The 22,928-nt window shown below is 41.8% G+C and overlaps 1 protein-coding gene across 3 annotated transcripts in view; it reads left to right on the top strand.

The window, feature by feature from the left end:
* Positions 1–22,928, top strand: part of NTNG1 (netrin G1) — a 158,899-nt gene that overhangs the window by 75,615 nt on the left and 60,356 nt on the right. For all 3 annotated transcript variants that reach the window (XM_054212387.1, XM_054212388.1, XM_054212389.1), the window contains one exon: positions 21,577–21,749. In XM_054212387.1, the coding sequence (XP_054068362.1) occupies positions 21,577–21,749 (173 nt within the window). The remainder of the gene's footprint in view (positions 1–21,576; positions 21,750–22,928) is intronic.

The raw sequence follows: 22,928 nt of genomic DNA, 5'->3' as shown, positions 1-22,928 counted from the left end.
GAAAGTTAGCAGAGGAATATAGTAAGCTGTACTTCTAATAACGATGCTAAACTCACATCCCTGAAATACCAAATATCTAAAAACAGCTGCCTCCACTAATGCCAACATTACTAATACGTCTCTTACCCTTTTCATTTTCAGAAGTAAACCACATATTGTAAGAGGTAATTTTGTTCTTCCGCATGAACTTGACTTCAAGGCTAGCGTCTGTTAACAGCAATGTGAACCACCGTATCTCTAGCCTGATCTTTTTCTTAGATTGTGTTGAGTGCTTTTGAACTGCCAATAAATAATCAGGCTGCCCACTCTTCTCGGGACATCTTTTCGTCCACAAATATAATTAAACTCTCTTCCTCCCCTAACCCCTGCTGCCAGGCCCTTTTTCAGGGATGACATTATTTTGTAAGTGATAGATAGTTGGCACATTGCTGTCTGGTAACGTATTACGCTGGAGACCGTCAAAGGGTGCCTTCCATCTAATAACCTCCCATGCCCTATGAGCGTTAAAGATCACCACTGCAAAGAGGGATCAATTATTTTGCCACAGACATGTATTATCAGGGGCTGTCACATACCTTCGTAATGAGCATTTCTGGGTACCCAAGTGACAAAGTAATGCATTGGAAAATTAGTAGTGGGACAAGAGTGAAGAACTGCCTGCCAAAGTTGAGGCTGTGCCTTCAAGCTAGAGCAGCTCCTTCTCTCCTTACCCATTCAGTCATCTGCTGGTCAGGGTCACTATCACAGCACTGATGTGCTGGCTCCCCTGTCAGTAATATTGCCTATCAGAGAGATAAATATGTTCCCATACTGAATTCCCAAGACGTGGCTCTCAGCATTAAAGAAGCTGAGGAATTAATTTGGCTCTCAGTGTCTGAATGGAAAAGAAGTTTGCGATTTCATCGGTCAGATGCCGGTGTTGCTGTGGCTTTCTTCAGCCATGTTGGGAGGGAGGGGTTGGTGTTTGTTTGGGGGGTTACATCTGGCATGGCAGTGTCTGATTCAAGATTGTGTTTCCCGGGAAGCACCTGCAGGGGAGGAGGCTGCAGGAGAGCTCATTAGCCTGGCGGTTTCTCAGCCCCGGGATGAATTACAGAATAAGATGCTTGCTCTACAGGGTCTCAGAAACCTGCGGCTTTGTGCAGGTGAGCTGTCCTGCAAAGCCTTCCAAGTTTAAAAAAACATTACAGGGAGACGTTTTTGTGCTAACACATTTTCCTTTGTTGCCTTGCAAGAAAAGAAGTGCTGGCTGAAGGCTGCACACATTTGGTGACTCCATTTTGATTCACAGTGAACGCTTGCCTGTTTCAAAATGGGGTGTCTGCACTTTAAAGTTATCTGGAGCATTTATAGACAGAGCTGGTGTGATGAGCAGCACTTTATAATACCTCAAAGGCATGGTGCCAGAGCTAGGAATTCGATAAGCCGGGGTCCTGAATTGGATTCCAGCAATGGTCACAAGTTTTAGGAAGCTCTCATTTGAAATTGCAAGCAGGGGAAAAACAGGATTCTTTCTCTTTAATTGCATTAGTTTTATTGAACTGAAGCATTGCTGCAGTTCCCAGAACACTTTATATATATTTTAATGCAAGTTACCAGAGACAGAACGGTTGCAGGACCGTTTATTGTTTCTGACTTTTATATTTGGTAAAATTGATTTTACTCATTTTCTCATTTAACTCTCTCGTGCATTAAGAATCTTTAGACTTTGGGATGGTGTTTACTGAAGTCATTATAAACATAGTAATTTTTTGGTAATGCTTCTGCAGCGCTTTTGTTCAGACCTGTTCAGAAAAGCCAGGCCAAGCCACATGAATGTGAACTGGAGTCCAGGAACCTCCAGTAGCCTTTTGCGCAGGAAAGGGAACGTGAAATTAATTCCCTCAGTAGCTCATCCTTTAGTTTGTTTGATGTACGCTGCTGGAGCTCACTGCGACATGAATGTCCTGGTCATCAGATGTTTCCCATCTGTTGTTTTTGGGGGAGAGGGAGGGTCATTTGAGAGATTTGGGGTTTTTTAACCTTGCTTACCGTGTCTGTGTTTTTATAGCCTCACCACATTTTGATTTACTCTAGATCTTCTCATTGTAATTATTGAGCAGTGGGCTGCTTCTTCCCTTACTTAGAGCTAGGGGTGTTGATTTTGCCATGTAAGCACAACCAGGAAACAAAAACATTGACTTGAAAAAAAAAATTTGAAAAAATTACCATTCCTGCCCCCCAGTTGGAGCACAGCAGGTCCAGCGACCTTCTGCGCCACCGGGGGAGCAGAGCTGGCGGGAACAGGGTGCAGCAATGGCAATTGGGACAGGGGACAATGCTGCACTGTGAGAAGGCATCTGTTTTGTCAGTGACCCACTTTGGGAAATCCTCCTTCCATCGTCCCAGCCCCTGCATACCTCCGGCTGCTCATTTCTCACTGTCTTCGCTTCTCTTTTTGGTGATCATCACTCCTTCCGTTGTATCGCATGGGGAGTTGCTGCCCGTGTGGCTCAAAGAAAGCATGGAAGCCTTCGGCCGGAACATCTCGATTTACAATGAAAAAGTAAACCTATTATACTTTGTCAATGCAGAAAATTGCTTATCATTTAACAAGCTTCATTAAAGATACTGTGCTTGTGGAACTGTGCCTCTCTTCCTTTGAATGCCCCTGAAATAATTCTTCCAGCAGGACGGCAGAACAGCAAGGAGCCAGTTACATTTTTAATCACTTGAGTCCCGTAGGAATTGCAGTCTGCCAGCAAGGGCAGCTCCTTCCCCTCTGTAACACAGGAGAAGAATTAAAAGATGGGAAGCTGTGTTTCCCGAATGGTGTGTTACAGTTATTAATGAGCTAAAGATCAAACAATCTGAGCGTCATTAACTGCTAATATTCTGCTAGTGAAAATGTTTAACCCAATCCACAAGCTAGATCTGGAAGAAAAAAAACGGGGGGGTTTCATCCCCCTTTTCCATTTGTTTTTTTCCTTAATGGTTAGTGGAGAGTGGAGAAACAGCTGGATGCAAGGAATAGGGAAAAGTAAAATAACATTTAATTTCTCCTCTACTGTACCTATCTCGAAAGAAAGTTTCAACAGTGTAGAATCCTTACACACCCAAACCAGTTTGCATCATTTTACCTTCTCATCAGGTTGATCAGTTAGTCACTGCAGAAGTAACCCTCAGCGTGGGGATTCTTTCCAAGATTTGTCCTTTCAGGTGGATGACAGCAACAGCCTTAGTTCTGACATGTACATATATCCATGTTTTAGCCTTGATGTCTTAAAATATACATCTGGACTTTTGTTTTTTACAGATACAGAGTCACTATATTGAGAGATCAGATTCTGAAATCTCTCTTCATTCCAATGGCTGCTTTTGGAGACTAATGCAGGCTTTGGATTTTGTGGTCTGTACATTTGTTTGTTTGTCTGTTAATGCTTCATAAAATATACATGCTTTAAATAGGAGAGATGCAAGAGAGCGATACCACCAGAATGACAAAGGGTTCTGTGTCTTGATTCCGAAAGCCAGTGAAGTATATACTTTTACAATAGTTCGTTGGTTTCCTCACTGTACAGTCATACCCAGGTTACCCAGGTTTTGCCAGACAAAGGCACAATTAGCGTGTGGCTGACATTCAGCTTGCCTGTGAGTTGTGGAGGGGAGGTGCATATCCTCTAAAGGCTTCATACAGACAGCATCACGTTAGATTTTTAGAGGCATTTGGCATTTAAAATGAAACCACCTAAAGGTGGTTTAGTGCCGGCACTTGGAAAAAAATTGGGGATTTTGTAAATTTTGACTGTGTTTTATTGTACCAGGACTTTTGAAAAATCTCTTGCACGTACTATGACCACCAATAAAAGGGCTTACTCCTAGAGAAAAGGTTCTGCAATTTAAAATGGGATGAGTGTAGGCTGTAACAGGAGAGGCCTTTTGGAGTGTTGTCCGAATATTGCTGCAATGCACACACCATTAATGGAACATAAAGTCCGGTCTCAATGCCCTGTATACAGGAGCTTCTCTCCCCTTAAGTCCTAACACATAAAGTGTGTACTTTTCTTATATCCTCATATGAAACCAGATTTGAAAATTCAGCTGCTATAACTACATTAGGCAAACAGGACAGGGAAAGAATTGCCATGAGGCGTAGGGGAGACTTCATCCCAAGAGAGTGGCAGGCAGCAGCCCGGGACCCTTGTCCTGCCTCCCAGCTGCAGGAGCGGGTGCCAGTAACACTGAGAGGGGGGCAGCTGTTTTGTCACGGGTGTTACCGGAGTTCGCAGCCTGCAGTGCATCCATCTCAAGAGAAGCCTCTTACGGACCTTTTTTTTTTTCCTTATTTTTTCCAGTTCTTTATCTTCAGAGGTATGTCAGCACCTGAAAACCCAGAGATTATAATGAAGGGGTAAAACTGAGATGAAACACAGGACTGATTTGCATAGGAAAAAAAAAAAGAATAAAAATGTTGTATTTTGAAAGCTACATTCAACTTTTGTTACAAGAAGCTTGGACAGGTGCCAGCAGCTTATTCCCTTTGTGATATGATTATATGGCCACTAAGTCATTTAGTTCAGTCAATTTGCTGTATATCATGATAAATCTGTATCTAGCAGAAAATCCACAAAGTTCTGCCCTTTTCCTCTCCTGAGGCTTTCTGCCCAATGTGAAAGCAGAGACCAGCTTTAACAAGATCTGGGGACACTTCTGAGTCCTTGTGTAATGCTCCCTTCCTGGCTTGCATAGGTCGACAGGAGGAGATGCTGAGCAGGCATGAGAATAGAAGAGGAAAGACAATGAGCAGTAATGGCGAGGTCAGAAGGTCATGACTGCTGTGGGCACCATCCTAAATCCCAGTGGAGCTGTCTCCGTCCTTCTTCTCTGCAGCTCTCTCGGTGTCCGAGAGAGAACAGCACTAAAACAAGACACAAACACTAACTCCTTCATCCCCAGAAGTATTACTTACAAAAATACTTCCTAATAAAGTGGCCGCTAACCTTTTCTTCTTGTTTTTTTATTTGCATAATTCAGGAGGCTTCTGATAATTAGGCCCAAGTTCATTAAGGATAAAGCTCTGTGTCATGCAAGAGGTCTTGTTAGATTCTCTTGGGGCACCTTGTCTCTTCCTACTCATCAGGTCTTCAGGAGAGATCCCTCCTCTTCTTTTCAGTGGATGGCAACTCTGTCAGTGTGCAAACACACGAGATCCATGCCCTGAAGAATGCTTTAATTCAAGGGAGCGAATGTTCACCATCTGACTGTCTATGCCCTGAACAGGATCCTGTCCAGCCTTGCTAGATCTCTTCCTTGTAATAAGCTGCTGCTTGAGAAATAGATGCCGCTAGACATCCCGGTATTAACGACCTCTTTTCTTTGTTATTCCAAATGTAGGGTCTTTCTTTACCTGCATCTGTTAGTTCTCTAGTATTGTTCATAGAGCTATGTATTATATTTATTTTTTATATATATATGCATACATTTTACTTCCAGATTAGCTCAAACATCAATTGAGAACAGAAACAGCCTGTACATTTTCCATTGGAGTTTGAGGCTGAGGAAGCCTGCTTGACATTTCAAGGAAAACTGAGAAGTTTGTATAGGATTTTAAAAGCTATATTATGCAAGATGGAATTGCAAAAGTTTGTTCTTCAGTATAAACATGTACTGATTGTTTTTGTCAGCAGTATTTCACAATTTGCTTTCCCCTATGACATCCTTACATTATTCATAACTTGCAATCTATTCCTTAAATTTTCAGTTATAAGAGTTTCCTGGTGGGGGTCACAGAATACGAAGGGAAGTATTGATTTGAAACATTTGAAATATAAATGAAGTTGTTTAGTTCTTCTGGTACATAGAATATTATAGTCACTGGATCAAATTTGACCTCCCAGCATGTCTGTTTTCATAGACAACAAAAACATGTTCCCGACCCCTCGGTGGACAGTGCAGCTCAGCTCTAGCCTCTGTCTGAGCATCCTTTGATTTACCCAGTACTTGTTAAAAACAAACATGAAAAATACATGTTTCAGTGCACTCGAAGGCCAAAAGCAATCACTATTTTATTCTAGCCTGACCCTAGGTCAGAATCTTAAGACTTTGCTTTGAAACTACCAGTCCATTGTCAGTTAAACTTATGGAACAATATCAAAGCAGTATCGTCAACCCCATTTCACAAAGACGTACACAAAGTCTCCTGTCCCATGTCACGAGAGTTTGGGGCTAGGGCAAGTACTAAACGCAGTGGCAGACCTGTTTCGGCACTGGGGGAAAACTAGTGAGTGTTGGTGGTACTGCGACGGGCAGGCGTATGTGCATGTCTATATGTGTCTCCTGCTCGCTGCTCCAAGGCCAATGCCAGAAGCCAGGTCTCCTCGCCCTTTCCCCATCGGAGGTCTAAGAGCTCCTTTCCCGCTGCATCTGACAAGCGAGTAGGACTGCCAAGCTCTGGTCACCCACCTCTGAGAGGACCGGGTCATCCATTAGGAGCCATACCCGCAGACCATCTATTAATTTACTACATTCAGATTTTTCTTCGGTAAAAGGCCAGTAAATTTGACCCGTGATATCATCTATATCTCAAGCTTTCTAATACTAAAGAGCATTTGTAATTTTCCCATCTTTGTGTAATTCCACTGACCTTAATAAAACATAAGGCAGAATCTAGTCAATATAATGGCTTCAAGATAACAATAAGTAGTGTCTATAATTAAACAGTAGTTATATGGTATTTTTCAAAAAAGAAGACAAGCTTTCTCTATATGAAGTCACCAACTGAAATACAGTAGGTGAAAGAAAAATTGTTTTCCCAAGTTAAAAAGAAAAAATACAGTTAGAACTTTATTTCCTGAACCATTAAAAATTATCCCCAGCAAATGCTTCCATTGGGCTGTGTTATTATACCAACAGGGCTAGCGATAAGATGACGCAATAGCCCTTCTTCAGTTTCTAAGTTAGCTGAAGGATGCTAAGTTGCTTTTGGCATACTTCAAACACTGTGCACAGACACAAACCACTCACTTTCCATCTAGTTTTCTTCAGGAGAAAGGATTAGTATTTTTGAAGTATAAATTATTCACAGAATAAACTTCTATCAGGGATGGCTGAAAGTGTCTTCAGAATTCAACCCACATTAATAAATACCTTTGACTAATATTTTTGAAAATTCAAAAAAGGCACTAGTTTTCCTTTGGAAATATTTTTGTTCAAAAAATTGTCAAAAATAATTTCTAAAAAGGGATTTAAAACCTGAAAATAAAACTACACATTTCATTTGGCACAAAAGATTTTTCCCCCCAGTTTTTTTCAGTTCAGCCGGCGAACTGAAAAATCAATTATTCACACGGCTCTACTGGCAAATAATTCTTATCAGAATAATTCCAGAGGGGATTATTCTGTGACAAGCAGCTTATATTGTATGGAATTTAAAAGTTAAAAAATTGAGGCTAGCATGATAAACAATGAGAAACGATCTGTTCAGTTTTCTCAGTTTTCTCTTTCAAATTATGACCTCCAATCCGGATGAAAAACTGAAAGAGAAAAAGGAAAAAAGAGAAACAAAAAAAGATCTATATATTTTAAAGTGGATTTGCAGTATCTGTTTTGATAAGAAGAAGCCAGTTCCCAATTATTTTAGACGGAGGCTTAGATGGAGGCCTAAGCATTTTGAAAATCAACCCTAATGAAACACAAGAAAACACCAGAACAAAACCACTTTGGAAATATTTAGTCAGCGTCATTCACTCTGAATGGCTCTTTATGCACCCTCAACTTTGATAGCTTATTCATTAATACTTTGGAGCACACTCCAGAAAAGAACATAGCTGCCTTTTACCTTATAATTATCCCTAAAGTTCAAGTTCAGCAAGATGATTTTTCAAAAAGAGACCAATTAACCTGCCCTCGTAGTAAGTACGTGCTTCTCCTCAGCCTTTATGAGAAGCACCAAACGGAGGTGCCGTCGGGACCCGGCAGAGAACGATGGCAACCCGCAACTTCCCAGTGCTTCTCTCTTTTCTGGTAACGACGGCAGCGCTGCAGAGGGAGAGAGGTGATTCCAAGTCCTTAAAACTCAGGCAACACCTAGAAGTAATACCAGCGATAACCAGCAGAACGGCAACACCCTGGGGGGAACAGCAGGAAAAAGGTGACCTTCAGAGTGGTTGCAGCGATGATTCTTGGGCAGCGGCTTCAGTGCAGACAAGGAGCAAGGTATAAACCTGGAAAGAGGAATATTAAGCTAGTTCTCAGAATCTAGTGTTAGTGTTTTGGGCTGGGCTGTGTATTCACAATTCAAAAATATTTTACATATTTATCATTTAAAAATAACTGCCAAGAGGACAGGCCAATAAATTCCTACGCCAAAGGTTTTCATGTCCGGATTCTCAACAGAGAGCAACCTGAATTACATTTCTGTTACGCCCTCGCTTATCCCAATGGTTTTCCTAAATGTCCGGTGAATGCCTAGGCATCTCATGGTGATATTGGTGTGTGAAATTAGAGTGTGCTTTTATCAACAGTTCTTTACCTTTTCCCCCCCACGTCTCCTATAAAAGGATAAGATAAAAGGAAATCTATTTTGAAGTACGTGTCTTTTTAAAGTACTTAAGACCTGGGCTTTTCAGGGACCATGAGGTTGTGTGTGACTGTATTAACAGAACTTAACTTCAAGAGAACTCAGCCTTTGTTCTATATGTGTGTTTTATTGCTGGTTGTGCGTATTTGGTGGTACACCTAGAGCAAAAAGTATCCAAAATATGTAGCAAAAAACCCCAAGGATATGTTCGATATTCCTTTGCTCTTTGGAGAAAAGTCTGCCTTCTTTCTGGCGGTTTTCAAAGGGAGGTAAAAAGTGGGGTCTCCTGATCAACTTGCTCAAAGCTTTCCTGCTGTCTCCTACCCATTGCTCCGACTCCGCCTCCCTGGCATGTCCCGCATGGCTCCAGCCACTGTTTCGTAGGAGCCACCATGAGTTGGGTTGAACCAGCCACTCCGACAGGGTTAGAGAACCTCCGTAAATGATTCTGCTCTGCATTTGCTTTTCTCTGAATGATGACTCATTTTCTTCTTGGAAACAAACCTTTCCCTGGCGTCTGTGTTTGGAAGGGAGGTGGAAGTCTCCTCAAGGCTTTGTTTGATGTGTAAAATCCTCTCACCCACAGACATAAACTTAACAAGAGGGCTTAAAAGCAGAGCTGATCGAAGCAGATACCTACCGGAGGATGAGCAGGGGAGAAGGTTCCTCACTAAATCCTGATGCTCGGACCTGTTACTGACTGCAGGAGGAGCAGGACCGAGCTAGTCATTGCGTTAAAGCTATCAGAGGTCTCACTTTCTCAAGAGAAAGCTGGTGTCCAAGAGCAGAGGTGTGTGGGGTGGGCTGTTCTGTACCTCTCCTGTGCCTCTGTGGACGGCTCCTGCCCAAAGGGCTGCTGCGGTTGCACGGGGCCTGGTCCTCGCCAACTGCAAAGGGACGCCCAGCGAGGACAGCAGCGGTGGCATGCTCCTGCACTGACCTGGGGCTTACATCGACTGCTCCTCCCAAGAGTACTGCTCAGGGTAGCACAAGGCATGTTTTCTCTCCCTTGGAGGCAACCCATTATACCCAGCTCTTTGGTATACACCGTCCCTGCAGCAGGAACTACTAGGGGCACATTCGAGCCTTTAAATAAGTCCATAGGAGGTCTCTTAAACAGAAATGCTTTAAAACCTTTTGAAAAAGAGCAGCAGATGCACTGCTTCACAGAACTGGTTTCCCTGGTGTCGAATTCTGCGCGCACCACGGATTATTTTTGTGCTGCTTTTCTCTATTATAGTCCTCAAAAAGTTACTGAAATCAGTATGAAATTAACCTTGCTTGTTTCTCACATTGCAGAAATGCTGCTCCCCTGACAATGGCTCATGAAAATACTTTAATCCCTACTGTGACACAATAGGTGCTACATCCTGAGTCTTTCTCTAAGCTTAAAGTAAAGATATTTCTTCTTCGGCCAGGTCTGTCCAACATTAATCGTGGACACAAATTTGTAACAGCTCACTTGGGCTATCTCCACATGCAAGAATAAAATTTTTCCCATTGCAGAGAGTTAAGTAACGTTTTTGAATGGTATTGTAAGCATGTCCACTTGGATGGTAATTTAATGACCACAATTTTAGACCTCCCACACAACAAATTGTTCCTTTTCAGTGTTGTGCTGGGAAAAAGAATTCAGGGTACCAGCTGGCAGCTGATACTGTGAAATACTACTTACAAATAAAGACAGGAAGTTTGGTGTAATCGCTAGCATCTCAGAGCAGCTTTCTCGGGATTGCTGCTGAGCAGATGTAAGACTGGTATTAATTAAATTAAACCCAGAAAAATCGGTCTCTCAATAAACTTAAAAGTGGTGATGCGCGTTAACACAATGCCAGGAATTTCAAACCTAATGTTCAGATTTGTATTGGGAGATAAGAGAAAAGAGAAGAAACGGTGACTCCTAAAGGCTTTTTAGATTTCCTTTTTAAATTTGTAAGTTATGAACCTTTGCAGTGATGTATTGCTGGCCCTCTCCTCTGAGCTTTGCATGTCACGTTCTTAACGATGTAGCAGGTTGTGGTACAGACTTTTACAATTGCTGTGATGTGGTGGTTAAGTTCTGCCTGGTGGTGTTATAGTGATTAAAATAGAAGGTGTGTCTGGGGTATCTGCTGATATGTATTGACTTGCTGATAATGACTTCTGCCCGAAGGATGGATAGCAAACTAAGGCTGGCTAAGCAGGATGTTGGGCAGCAGCAAAAAAAATATTTAAATTTTTTTTGTTTTTACACATTTAAATTTAAAACAGGTTTAAAATTTTGTTTAAAAACAAAAACTCTGCTTCCTTAACATCCTGATGTCAATGAGCAGTAGCCAGATCTCAGCCAGCATGCTCCTTAACTTTTTTGCACCATCAGACAGACAGTGACAGGGTACTGCCAAACAGATTGCGTTAGTCCAGCTGGTGGAGGGAGAACTGCATTCTTGTCCCAGCAGCCCTTCTCTCTCTGGTGTAGAACAGCCTAAGCAGCTGAGGAGATGTTTGGGGTTTTACCCTCTCCTGGTTTTCTTGATATTTAGAACAAACCAATTAAAACACATGTGATATGTCATGGCAGCTCAGAACACCTAAACTCTGTAGTAGCTCTGCAACAGATGTGCATCCCATCTCCCATCCCATCAACGTGTGCAAGAGACTGATCGTTGCGTGAAGTACGGCAAATTAGTAGGTGACACCAAGTGATTCCAGTGAGAAATAAGGGAAATTTCCGGTGGGAGAGAAGGGAAAAGAGGGACTAATTGTAACAATGACATACTTAGAGTTTACATCTGCTTTTTCTCCATTCTTCAGTGGTAGTCTGGGAACCTACCAAAATAATCACTAGTGTTAAATGATCAGTTGGTAGCACTGGAAAAAAAGGTCATTGTTCATCTTCACCTTAGCAAGAGATTTGGCTTCCTCTTTGGGAGAGACACGACTGCCATGGTCCCCAGTTTTGGCATCCTTCAAGTAGATAATAAAAGCTTCCTAAAGTTAAAGATTAGAGCAAAACAGACGCATGTGAACAAGGTAAAATACCAGCATCCTACCTTCTCAGCAGTCATGTCCCTAAAAGCACATCACGCCTGGGCTCTTTATCCTCCACTGATGCCCAGTTTCCATCTCATGCTTGTTCAAGGTCTCGGGCCTGCCATTTAAAATGATAAAAAGATTATCTGCCATTATCTCAAAATACAGCCACCGAGCCTAGGATAATATGAATGAAAGCTGGAAATAAATTAGGCCACATTTCAGACAGTGTGAACTAACATAATTTCATTGATTCTAGTGGAGCCAGATGGATTTACATCAGCTAAGAATCTGGCAAACTGTGTTCACGGGTGAAATTATTTGCGGAACATGCTGCTGGCAAACTCTAGCAGATTTTATAGCCACTCTCTTTATTGACACATTTCCATGAAAACTAATATCTCTGAAGAAAAAGCAAAAATGAATATTTGAGAAGGGGATGGAAGTTAGTTCTCCACAGCAGCTAACAGCAGCTCTATTTTCAGACGTTTATTTCAGCTTTAACACTTAAAGAATGTGAAATAAAAATTAGAAAAAGCATTTGGCCATTGCACTTGGCTAGATGTATCTAAGTATTTCGTATTAAGAATAGGTATTTTTTAATGAGGTAAACTGAAATAACTCAGACTCAGAATTAGCTGTTCTGTTCTACTAGGTATAAGCATCGTTGGATTATTCTTGGACTTTGGACCTCAGAGACCGAAGTAAGTCTGAAAATTTTCAGATCTGTTGGTCTGCAACATTTTTTATCTAGCCAAGAAATCAGAACAGTTTCAAATGCTTAACTACTGAGGTTTTTGTAAGAGGTTTAATGGGTTACTGCCTCCTCCTTTCCATGTTTGAGTTCTGAGTGTTGCTGATCTAGCCTGTAAACATTTTGAGTTGCCTCTGTTTGTTTGGAAGGATGTCATCTAGTAAATTACTGCATTTTGGAAACATTTACAGTTTATTTGGCAAAGTAAGGTCGCTTGTGGCCCTCTGTCTGAAAGGGGGAAAGGAGCGGGGAAGCTCAAAGGAGCTGCCCCACTACCGTTTGCCTTCAAAAGGAAGGCAGTGTGCATCTGTCAGATGATGTACTCATCAGGAACGGGTTGAGATAGAAATCGATCAGTAGCGATCCTGTAGTTCTTGTTCGTATTGACCAGCATTTAACTTGGCAGTAGTTCCATTTAAATAATCAGAATATACAGAAATGTTTACTAGCATGTGAAGGCAATAAATCTTATGTTAATTTAGCGCTTGTGTACTCTTGTTGGGCTGGCTTAGCGCAAACAACGCGCAATTCCATGCCCTGCATGCTTTCTGGCAGTCTTGGAAAGTCCTCACTCCTGTGGGAGAGGGAATTATGCTGCCCTTTTGGACTTTGTTTTCTTTTTTAATTTCAAGGTCTCCAGACTGCTTGGAAGTAGGCCACTGAGAAAGCAAAGCAAACATGCTCTCTGTGCCTGGGTTTTGCTGTTCCCCACTAGATATGTTATATTCAGCTGAGGGAGAGTAAGAAGCTATTTTCCCCAATTTTCCATACCGCCTGTGGGAATCTAATTCAATTTCCTCCCAAATTTAGCAGCGAAAACTAAACAGTAAAGAATAAAGTTGAAGAGGCTTCTGTAAATCTCTGGATTCTAAGGTACTAAGGTGCAGCAGGATTACTCAGCGCAGGTTAAACTTCTTTTCTAGCCACAAAGCTACTTACAGATTTAAGAAGCTTAAAACCCTGATCCAACATTAGTCCTTGCTTTGCAAATGAAAGAATAGTATATCTACCTATACAAAGTTATATTTGTTATTATTGAATTTTTTTATCCTTCATTATTGATGTAGCCCCACTCCACAAAGGAATCTTTTTTTTTTTTTTCAGTGGGAGATTATGATGTATTAGATAAATTCAGGGAAAGGGACAGGGAAAAGAGATGGTGACCAAATGCATTTCCAGAAATAAGCAAATGAAAGAAAGCACTCACATTTCATTACTCTCACTACAGTGGCTACATTTCACCAGCAGACCACAGGGGTCTTATTCATACCTTCCAGAAAAATATGTAGCGCCTTTTTTGGACCTGGATTCTGTACAGCAGCGTGGACCCGAGGTAGTCAAATGGCTCAAAAAATACTGAATAAAAACCACAATTGACTTTTCTGCTTCATGTGAGCTGGAGCGTTTGTTCAGCAGACCTACTTGCAGCCAGCAACCCATGCCGTTTTCTGATTGCCAGCTGTCCTTAGTTTTTCTGACTCTTTTAGCTCAGAACTTCTTCAGATGGGTAGTGCCTGCAGTGAGCACTGGTAGCCTAGATTGCAGTAATTATCTTGTTACCTCTTTTATGTGTGTGTTCTCACTGTCTGTTCCGTCTTCGCAGAAATAAATTGGCCAGCAATCATTTTATTTCTTCACAATAGTGTCCTTTATACTTGTTTTCATCCCCACAAAATCGGCTTCAATAGTGAAGCGGTGTAGACATCTATTAAGCTTTGGAAATTAGGCTAAGGACCAGCATACTTTGGTTTTTTGACATGACATGGAAAAGTCCTATGATATAATGAATAATAATATTCAGCAGACATGTGGTGTTTCTGGGGCTGGAGCCTCTGTGAAAAGATGTTCCACTTGTTAGAGAGATTTAAAGGAAAAACAGACTTACCTAAGTATTTTCATGATGTTTATCTTGTACACTCAATGGTACAAGAGTTTTGTCACTTACCTGTACAGACAGTTTCTCAAGTTATGATGAATTTGTCTCATGAAGTGCCAAAAAAAATTAAAAATAAAATAAAATATTAAGATGCAAAACCTGAAAAATTAATTATTCAAATGCAAAGCTGGTTTTATCCCAAAGATTTCATGGTATATTTTAAAGGTGCTTGTATTTTAACTTTCGCTTTCTCAACCTACATCTCTTCCTCCTTCATGGTTGAGATATCACTTTAAATGTATTTGCAACGTGGGATTTTCATCTTCGTCTACATTATATTAGAAAACTAAATCTCAGTGGTGAAGCTGCCTCAAGGTCATTAGAAAGCTTGAGAGGCATAATGTAGATGACAGCCTTAACATGTTTGATGTCATGCTAAACACAGCCAAGTCCTTTAGGACAACTGTAACAAGGTGCTGGAGGTAGTTGCTAGCACTGGGGAGCTGACTAAGGCTCCTAACATTGCTAACAGTGATTTAAAATGCCTAATTAAATCTGCGAGGATGGTATTTTACATTGTGTGTGCACCACGTTGTGTGGGCAGTAATGTGAAGCGCAAACATGCCAACTCCTCTGCAAGCTTGGGCTTTGCTTACCTGGGAGCAGAGCGCTGACGCGTGGCATGTGAGAGCAAAGAGTCCATGCACAGGGCTTACGAGTTGGTTTTAAGTTGATTTTCTAAACTTTCACGATGACCTAGAATGATCCAAAGAGAGGAACATATGGCTAGTTGTTAAAAATATATCAAAGAGCTTCTCTTGCCTTTCTTTCTCATGAATGATCTCTTCAACAGAAACGATCCCCTCATGTAACCCCCAGTCTGTTGGTTGGCACTCACATGCAAGAGCACCAGCACGCTATTAGCAATTACCTTCCTGGTATTTACAGCATTTTAATGTCACTTGTCTGTATGTAAATCGAGTCTGAGAGGAACGCAGCCGGCTGGGGGCTCCTGCTCCCACTACAACAGCCCTGCTCCTTCAGCACACCAGAGTGCTTCCTGCGCCTCACCTAACTGCCAAAAATATCACTTCAATTGCTTTATGACAAAATAATGAGTCTGTCAAAGATGAGCGGTCAGAAAAACAAATTTGTTCTCCCACACAATTAGAGTTTATAACGTTGGACAGCAGTATCAATCTCCCGTGATTCAAAATTGAATTTGCACGTTGGAGGGAAATGTGTTCTTGCGTGTGCTGTAACCAGGCTGCTTAGCGGGACGAGTCCTTGCAGGTTGAACTGGAAAGATGGATATCAGCTGAGCTGTGGGAACATCAGGATGGAAGTTTCCAAATGCAGACAAGTGTTGTGGGGACATGGCGTTCGCTTTCACAAGCTCAGCACTGACAGCACTGCTCCCACAGTCATCAACAAAAAAAAAGGTCTGGAAAAACTGTCACCAGATATATAACAGGCAGACAACCGTTCCCTTCAGGTAGAAAGCTGTTTCGAGACCTGCAGCTCCCCGTATGTAACCTAATTCCTCATGGAGTTGTTGATGGCAATCCCAGGCACAAATACAGGTTGGGCGGAGAATGTCTTGAGAGCAGCCCTGAGGAGAAGGACTTGGGGGCGGCTGGTGGATGAGAAGCTCAACATGAGCAGGCAATGCGCACTTGCAGCTCAGAAAGCCAACCACATCCTGGGCTGCATCAAAAGAAGCATGGCCAGCAGGTCGAGGGAGGTGATTCTGCCCCTCTGCTCTGCTCTGGTGAGAGCCCACCTGGAGCACTGCATCCAGCTCTGGAGTCCTCAGCACAAGAAGGACACGGACCTGTTGGAATGGGTCCAGCAGAGGGCCACAAAGATGATCCGAGGGCTGGAGCATCTATGCTATGAGGACAGGCTGAGAGAGTTGGGGTTCTTCAGCCTGGAGAAGAGAAGGCTCCAGGGAGACCTTATAGCGGCCTCCCAGTACCTGAAGGTGCTGCCTACAGGAAGGATGGGGAGGGACTCTTTATCAGGGAGTGTAATGATAGGACACAGGGTAACAGCCTCAAGTTGAGAGAGGGTAGATTTAGATCAGATATTAGGAAGAAATTCTTTACTGTGCGGGTTGTGAGGCACTGGAACAGGTTGCCCAGGGAAGCTGTGGATGCCCCGTCCCTGGAAGTGTTCAAGGCCAGGCTGGATGAGGCTTTCAGCAACCTGGTCTAGTGGGAGGTGTCCCTGCCTATGGCAGGGGTTGGGAACTAGATGATCTCTAAGGTCCCTTCCAACCCGAACCATTCTGTGATTCTGTATTTATAATCATGGTCTTCAGACATTCTTTGTAAAGATGTACAAATCATTAGACCTCAGCCATGCCATTTATGGTGAGCATATACTCTGTCTCAGAACTGCACTTTGCCCTTAACATTTGCTTTATCCTTACACGGGATTTTCCCCTTCGGCTGTTTGCCCGTGCAGTGCAAAGGCTGCAGCACACATCCCCTTCCATTTGCCATACCTTACCCCGTGTTCTCAAACCTGCCCTACTTATTACGGCTCCCTCAATCATCCCTTCTCAGTACACATGCAAACCCACTCGATGTGCCAGGCAGCTGCTCCCCACCCACTGCTGCCTAGTAATTGCATTTCTGGGCATGTGTACGTAATACCTCCTGAAGCACTTTGACTTTTTTCTTTGGATTTCAGGAAACTATACAGGCATGAAATATTGTAATCTGAAACTCAGTACACAGGATGCAGAAGCAGTTTTTTAGGTTTTCAGAACTTCTCCATTCTTATACATGCAGCCAAAGTGACTACGTTCTTCTCATGTGGTTTTGTGTTTAATGTGCTTTGTATGTAAATCTAATTAAGCCTTTTGTTACTATCTCAGATATAAAGCACTAACAGTTAGGAACAGACTTTCAAAACAAGTGTTTAAAAAAATTACAAATGGTACCTAAGATTTTCAGTAATAATTTAACATCATGCATATTCACATAAGGAAACAAAATATTTCCTTACCTCTGGAGCAGAAAAGAAAGGTAATCTTCCTTGAAGAGACGAGGCAGATGAAGGACTTTCAACTTGGGCAGGTTTCCATAGGAAGCTGATGTCCACATCCTGACAGTGATCCGATAGGAGCCCAAGTCAGCTCCCAGCTCAGGGGTGCTCACCTGATTCACAGTTATCTGAAATGCCTAAGGCCCAGGCTCTGCTGCTTTGCGTTCACACTGCTCACAGTCCAGTATATCTCATCACAAGAGTGGTTCTTTCGTGGTCTGTCTGGATGGTGCTTTTACCTAAATAGTCTTCTTTCTGTAACCTTAAATATTTCCATTTTCCTTACTGCTTATCCCGCAAGTAGAAGTAGCTTTTTATTGTACTCTAGTCATCTCTCAGCCTCGCTACGCACATTTACCTCTTTCATTCAGCCAGAGAAGTCTGTCCCTCAAGCACAACAGGCATTTCTCTTCTGTGCGGAAGTCTCTGGGGTTGTCCATACATACACTCTGATGAGGTCCCTGGGACCAATTCCCCAGTTCCTAGTGCAGCCTTCCTAAAAAATCAGAAGTAGACAAAGTGTTATTTCCCTGTTTCAGTAAAAATGTCTCTCCACATACAGCATAGAATTTGGTATGTTTTTCCCCAGACACGGTACCCTCCAAACTTATGCGTTTTACACTCATTCAGTATTCAGCTACGTCCTTGATTTGCTGTGGAAATCATGATTAATCTCTCTGAGATCTGTGAAGTGACCTCAGCAAAAAATTGGTGCAAGTGAGAGGAGAATCAGAGCCTCTGTGGTTCAGTCTTCTGAATGTCTTTTGCTGCTTCTGCTTCTGCTCTGTTGCTCCCTACGTATAGTTACTGACACCAAGAACTCCAGTTTAATCTCTTCAGATTTCATTAATCTACACATTTTTTTTGTACTTGTGTAACACTAATAATCATAAACCAAACCGAACTTTTATGTTGCCTGTACACTAAGAAGGCAAAGGTAATGCTTTTTGGCACACATTGTCTGACCTTTTGTGGTTTGGGTGTTGGTTGTTGGGGTTTTTTTAAACATTTCTTTTTGTGCCCACTTTAACTAGCTCTCATGCACTCCACATTTGACTTTTTAATGTAGATGTATTTTTTTAACTTGATCTTTGATCTTTAGCTAGTCTTGTAGAAAACCACAGTGACCACATTTGTTCCTTCCTTTCTTCTCCTTGTAAGTTGTGCACAGCTAAATTTGAATTATTCTGAGGGGTTTTAGGATTATTCATCATTGTCGGCTCTTTTTTTTGCTCAGTTGTAAATGTTAGGTTTTGACTGTCTATTCGCTGCCCACAAAGGTTTTAGGTCAGTCCTTTATTTTTCTCAGTGATCAAATTTGTTGTTTTCTCTCATTCACTTTAAATGATACTCCTAGAAGGCTACACCTCTCTCCCTTCCCCATTGCTGTTTTTTTGGTGGGAGGTGGTTGGTTTGGGGTTTTGTTGTTTTTTTGTTTTTAATTGGAAATAATAATAGAAAGTTTGCTCTCCTTTCTCTTAAACATAGTATTATTTGGAATTTTCTTTTAAGGGAGAAGGCAGCATTCTGAGGGATTCTGCTGGGAAGGTTTTCAAAAATACATATAAAACATCCAAATAAGTTAATTTGCAGAGAGGCATTGATTGAATGTATCTGTGATTATTCTACCGGTTTAGGGCAGGAAGAGCCATTTAGCAATTCCTTCATTTAGGAAGCTAAGTGGCTAAGATGTCCCTAAATTGTCTGTTTTGTGTGTGTTTGTTCTGAATGCCCATATGAGGGCTGATTGTTTTAAATCTCAGTTAATAGGGTTTTAAAATTTGACAGAAGGTCCCCAACTACTTCCACAAGAAAATGCATTTTACTGTTTTTGTGAAAACCTGCCCGTATTTGGTACAAACACAGACCTCCAAAATCTGTAGTTTTCCCTTGTCTGCCGGAGCTCGGTGACTGGAATGGCAGAAGATGCCTTCTGCAGAAACCCTGCCCACTGCTGCACGGCGTGGGCCCTGCCGTGCGGGCCACAGAACAGCTGCCGTGGCATGATGCCACAGCTCTGGGCTGAGCAGCACTTCCTCCGCAGCAATCTTGCCCCAAGAAATTAAAAAACCAGGCACCAGAACAGGCTAATCCATGCTGTCCGTGCTCTCTCGCCTGGGAAATAAGGAAAAGGAGGAGGCAACGTTATGAAGAGGTGGATCACAGTGGAGCCAGGGAATGTGGCAAATAAAAGGAAATCAATAGGCATGAGAATGTATGGGAATTGTTCATGTATGCATATGCACATCCATACATATATGCATATGTTTAGTATATATACGAAGAGGGATGGGACAGGAGTGGGTAGAAGCAGAGGGAGATGGAGAAGGCCAGAGTCCGCCCAAGGCTTTTAACCATGCAAGCAAAATTGAGGAAGGATCAGTCTATCTCTTCAGGAACACTGATAAATATAGCATCTAAGAAGTGCAAACAGACTTTGCACAAATTTTTCTGACACAACCGTTCTTTACTTTCAGGTGCTTATTAAAAGAGCTGTGCACATTTACACCAATTAGCAGATGTACCTGCATCTATTTTCCCCCACCAGTCTGCAGCACCCTTTCAGAGCCCCAGGAACTACAGCTTTTCCTCGGAATCAGCTGGCTTTTTCTTCCTGCCCAGATCAGTTTGCTGCCGCTGACACTGATGAGTCCCTCCAATAAAACAGAAATCTCCCCTTGAAAGAAACCCAGTCGGTTCCCTCTCACTTATTCTAGTGACTCCACAGTCTCTCCTGCTTCTTTCTCCTGTGACTCTCTCTGTTTTTCAGTCTTGTCATTATTGTGTCTCTCTCCTGTTTGGGAGTCTTACGTTTTCATATTCCTGTGGAAAGTAAAACCACCCGTTACTTTTCTTAATAGCAGTGCCATTTACCAAAATCCTCAGTCTCTCCATAAGTTGGCATACCTCATCCACTGACACCCAGACAGGCATCTTTCGTTCTGCAGTGGCTAGTCATTGAAAATTTACTTTACAATTGGTGTAGTCCTTTAGCATCAATACTCTGGAAATGATATAAAAATGAATCACGCTTTCTTTTTTCTAGCATATTCAATACATTTTGGTAAACGCCATTTAAAAGGTGCTGAACCTGTTTTTCTTTAGAATGAGCATTGCCCAAGTAACAGCAGTTTCATCGGCCTCATTTCTAGCATTGAGGAGAGAGCTCCACTATCTACTGCATTACAGATTCTGGTGGGTTTTCTCCATCAGCCACTTATGACAACTGCAAGCTTGTTTTACCCTGGGGATATATATGTATGTGGCCAGTTGCTTCAGGTCATATTCCTTCCAAATGGAAGTCAGCTTGACAGCTGTTAATTTGCACTGGGCCCTTCCATGTGTTGTTTTGCTCTAATTATTGGTCACTGTATGGAACAGGTGACAAATGCCCACATGAGAACCCTTTAAATCACTAGATGTACAATCATTAGGAAAACAAACAGAGAGGGTCGTTAAATACTAGTTTTCTCTCCAGCCCCAAACAGAAACAGATTTTAGGCAGTTTTGACATCTATTGGAAAGGGATGGAAAGAGGTGACAATACTTTACTGTTTACGAAATCAGCTTCCCATTCTGTGTCCTAGTTTCAGGGAAAGAAGGGAATTTAAGGAAAATACAATCTTTCTAAGACCAGATGCAGAATCTGGTTTAGCTAATGATTTTGTCGCAAGGTTCAATTAGGTGTTCTTTCCTAAGTAAAACTAAATATGCTTACCAAAATATCTCCTCTGAGCTTCAGCTACAACAACTATATCAAATTAAAGCAGGCAAAAAATTTTCCTTTCTGAGCAAGACAGTACTTGCTGAACAAGAATGGCAAAAACACCATTACAATGAGCTTCCCTTCTACTGAAGTGTAGCATCGCAGAGGATATTTAATTGAAGTCTGTTTTTTCAGACTCCCAGGGCCTAATTTGGATCTTAATTTGGGCCAGATTCTCTAAGGACGTAAGCAGAGGACTTTTTTTGTTCCTGTGAGTAGTGAGTAACTCTTGAATTTTTTCAAGATTATAGACCTGTCTGTAGTGAAAATTATGAATAATTTAGTTGATCTCAGTGGAGCTGCGTTAGTGAAAGCAAGAAAAGATTCAGCATCTTGGAGTCTTGGTGAAATTACTGCTTTTAGACCTGTGTGAGCTGAAGAGATTACAAGATGCTACTTGAGGGATGTCTTGTAAAACAGGCTAAAACAGTAATACAGGCACAACACACAGAAATAGAGCGATTGCCATAGAACATGCTTTACTAAGACTTAATCTGAACTTAAACTCACTACTAAATAATATCTCACTTTTTTTTATTTTTGCCTTTTAAAAATAGGTGTAAGTGCAACCTTCACGCTACTGGCTGTAAAGAAGAAAACAAAAGACTACTTTGTGAATGTGAGCATAACACAACTGGCCCAGACTGTGGAAAATGCAAGAAGAATTACCAGGGCCGACCGTGGAGCCCTGGTTCTTATCTGCCTATACCTAAGGGCACTGCTAATATCTGTAAGTAGTTCTGTATAATAAGGATATTTCATTATTACAATTCTGCCCCATATCGTGACTCTGAAGGAAGGTTAATGCTGGCAAAAGTTTGTTATTTCCTTATGACCCGGTGCGTGTAATTTGACAAGGTGTCAAATTGTGTTAATTGTAAGTACACATATCCGTGCTCTCACATGGTTGTAAATAACTTGCATGAGAACTGCATGTTTGTATCCAGACACAAATCCCTGGACACTGCACAGGAAGGGCTAGGGAATGAAAAAAAATTAGGATCCTTCACATAAAAAGTACCCGCGGAGGAGAGACAGCAGTGGGAATATCTACAGTACTGCTCCAGCCACAATGCCCTCAGCTCTCCAGTCATACATCCTTATTACCTCCAGATTCAAAACCTCCGCTCAACACGTGAGATGAGGTCCTTGCTCATTTTTTGTCCATTTAAGGAAATTAAAACAATCTCAGACAAATTTTTGCAATTAATAAGTAAAAATCTAAAGGTTGATAAAGGAAGTTTGTGCCTGATGTTGCCCTGCAGTCCAGATTCACATGCGCTCTTTTAGCTCACTGTAAGTGTTGTGAGGGGAGAGCAAGGGTAAACCCGAGTTTTTATATCTGCTTGTTTCCAGCTAACAGCCATTCAACAACACACATACTCGCTATTCCAGCACCCTTTCATATGATCCAAAGGAAGTTAGTGACAGCTGCGTGTCCTGGTGCTGGGCAGGATTGGGTCAAAAAGAACATGGTGCTGAAAGAGAGGGCGCGGAGACAAGTACGAGCAGCAGTTCTTCCTTTCGTGCGTGTTTGAAATACACGGTGATTCAGACTCCTCCTGAACTGAGTAACAGACTTAAAACTCTTTGAAGAAAGGATTGAAGAAGATGAGGATAAATCACCAAACCTTCTGACAGAAGTTACGAGCTTCTTTTAAAAAAAGAGTCCACAGTTTTGCCCTGATTAAAAGCAAAACATTCATTTTAGAATATTAGAATATAACAATTTACTGAAAAGTTATTTGGGAGAAATAGAGCTACGTACTGCAGTTGAATTGAATGAAAAGTTTAAAACCAGAAGCAATGTGCGCTGCTCAGAATGTTATCTAAGACTTCAAAGCAGCAGCTGTGAAGAATCAAAACTCAAAAATGAATATCATAGGAAGCAGGACCTTATCAAGTTAAA

This window comes from Rissa tridactyla, chromosome 8 (assembly GCF_028500815.1).
Source record: "Rissa tridactyla isolate bRisTri1 chromosome 8, bRisTri1.patW.cur.20221130, whole genome shotgun sequence".
NCBI lineage: Eukaryota > Metazoa > Chordata > Aves > Charadriiformes > Laridae > Rissa > Rissa tridactyla.
This window is presented reverse-complemented; position numbering and strand designations above follow the sequence as displayed.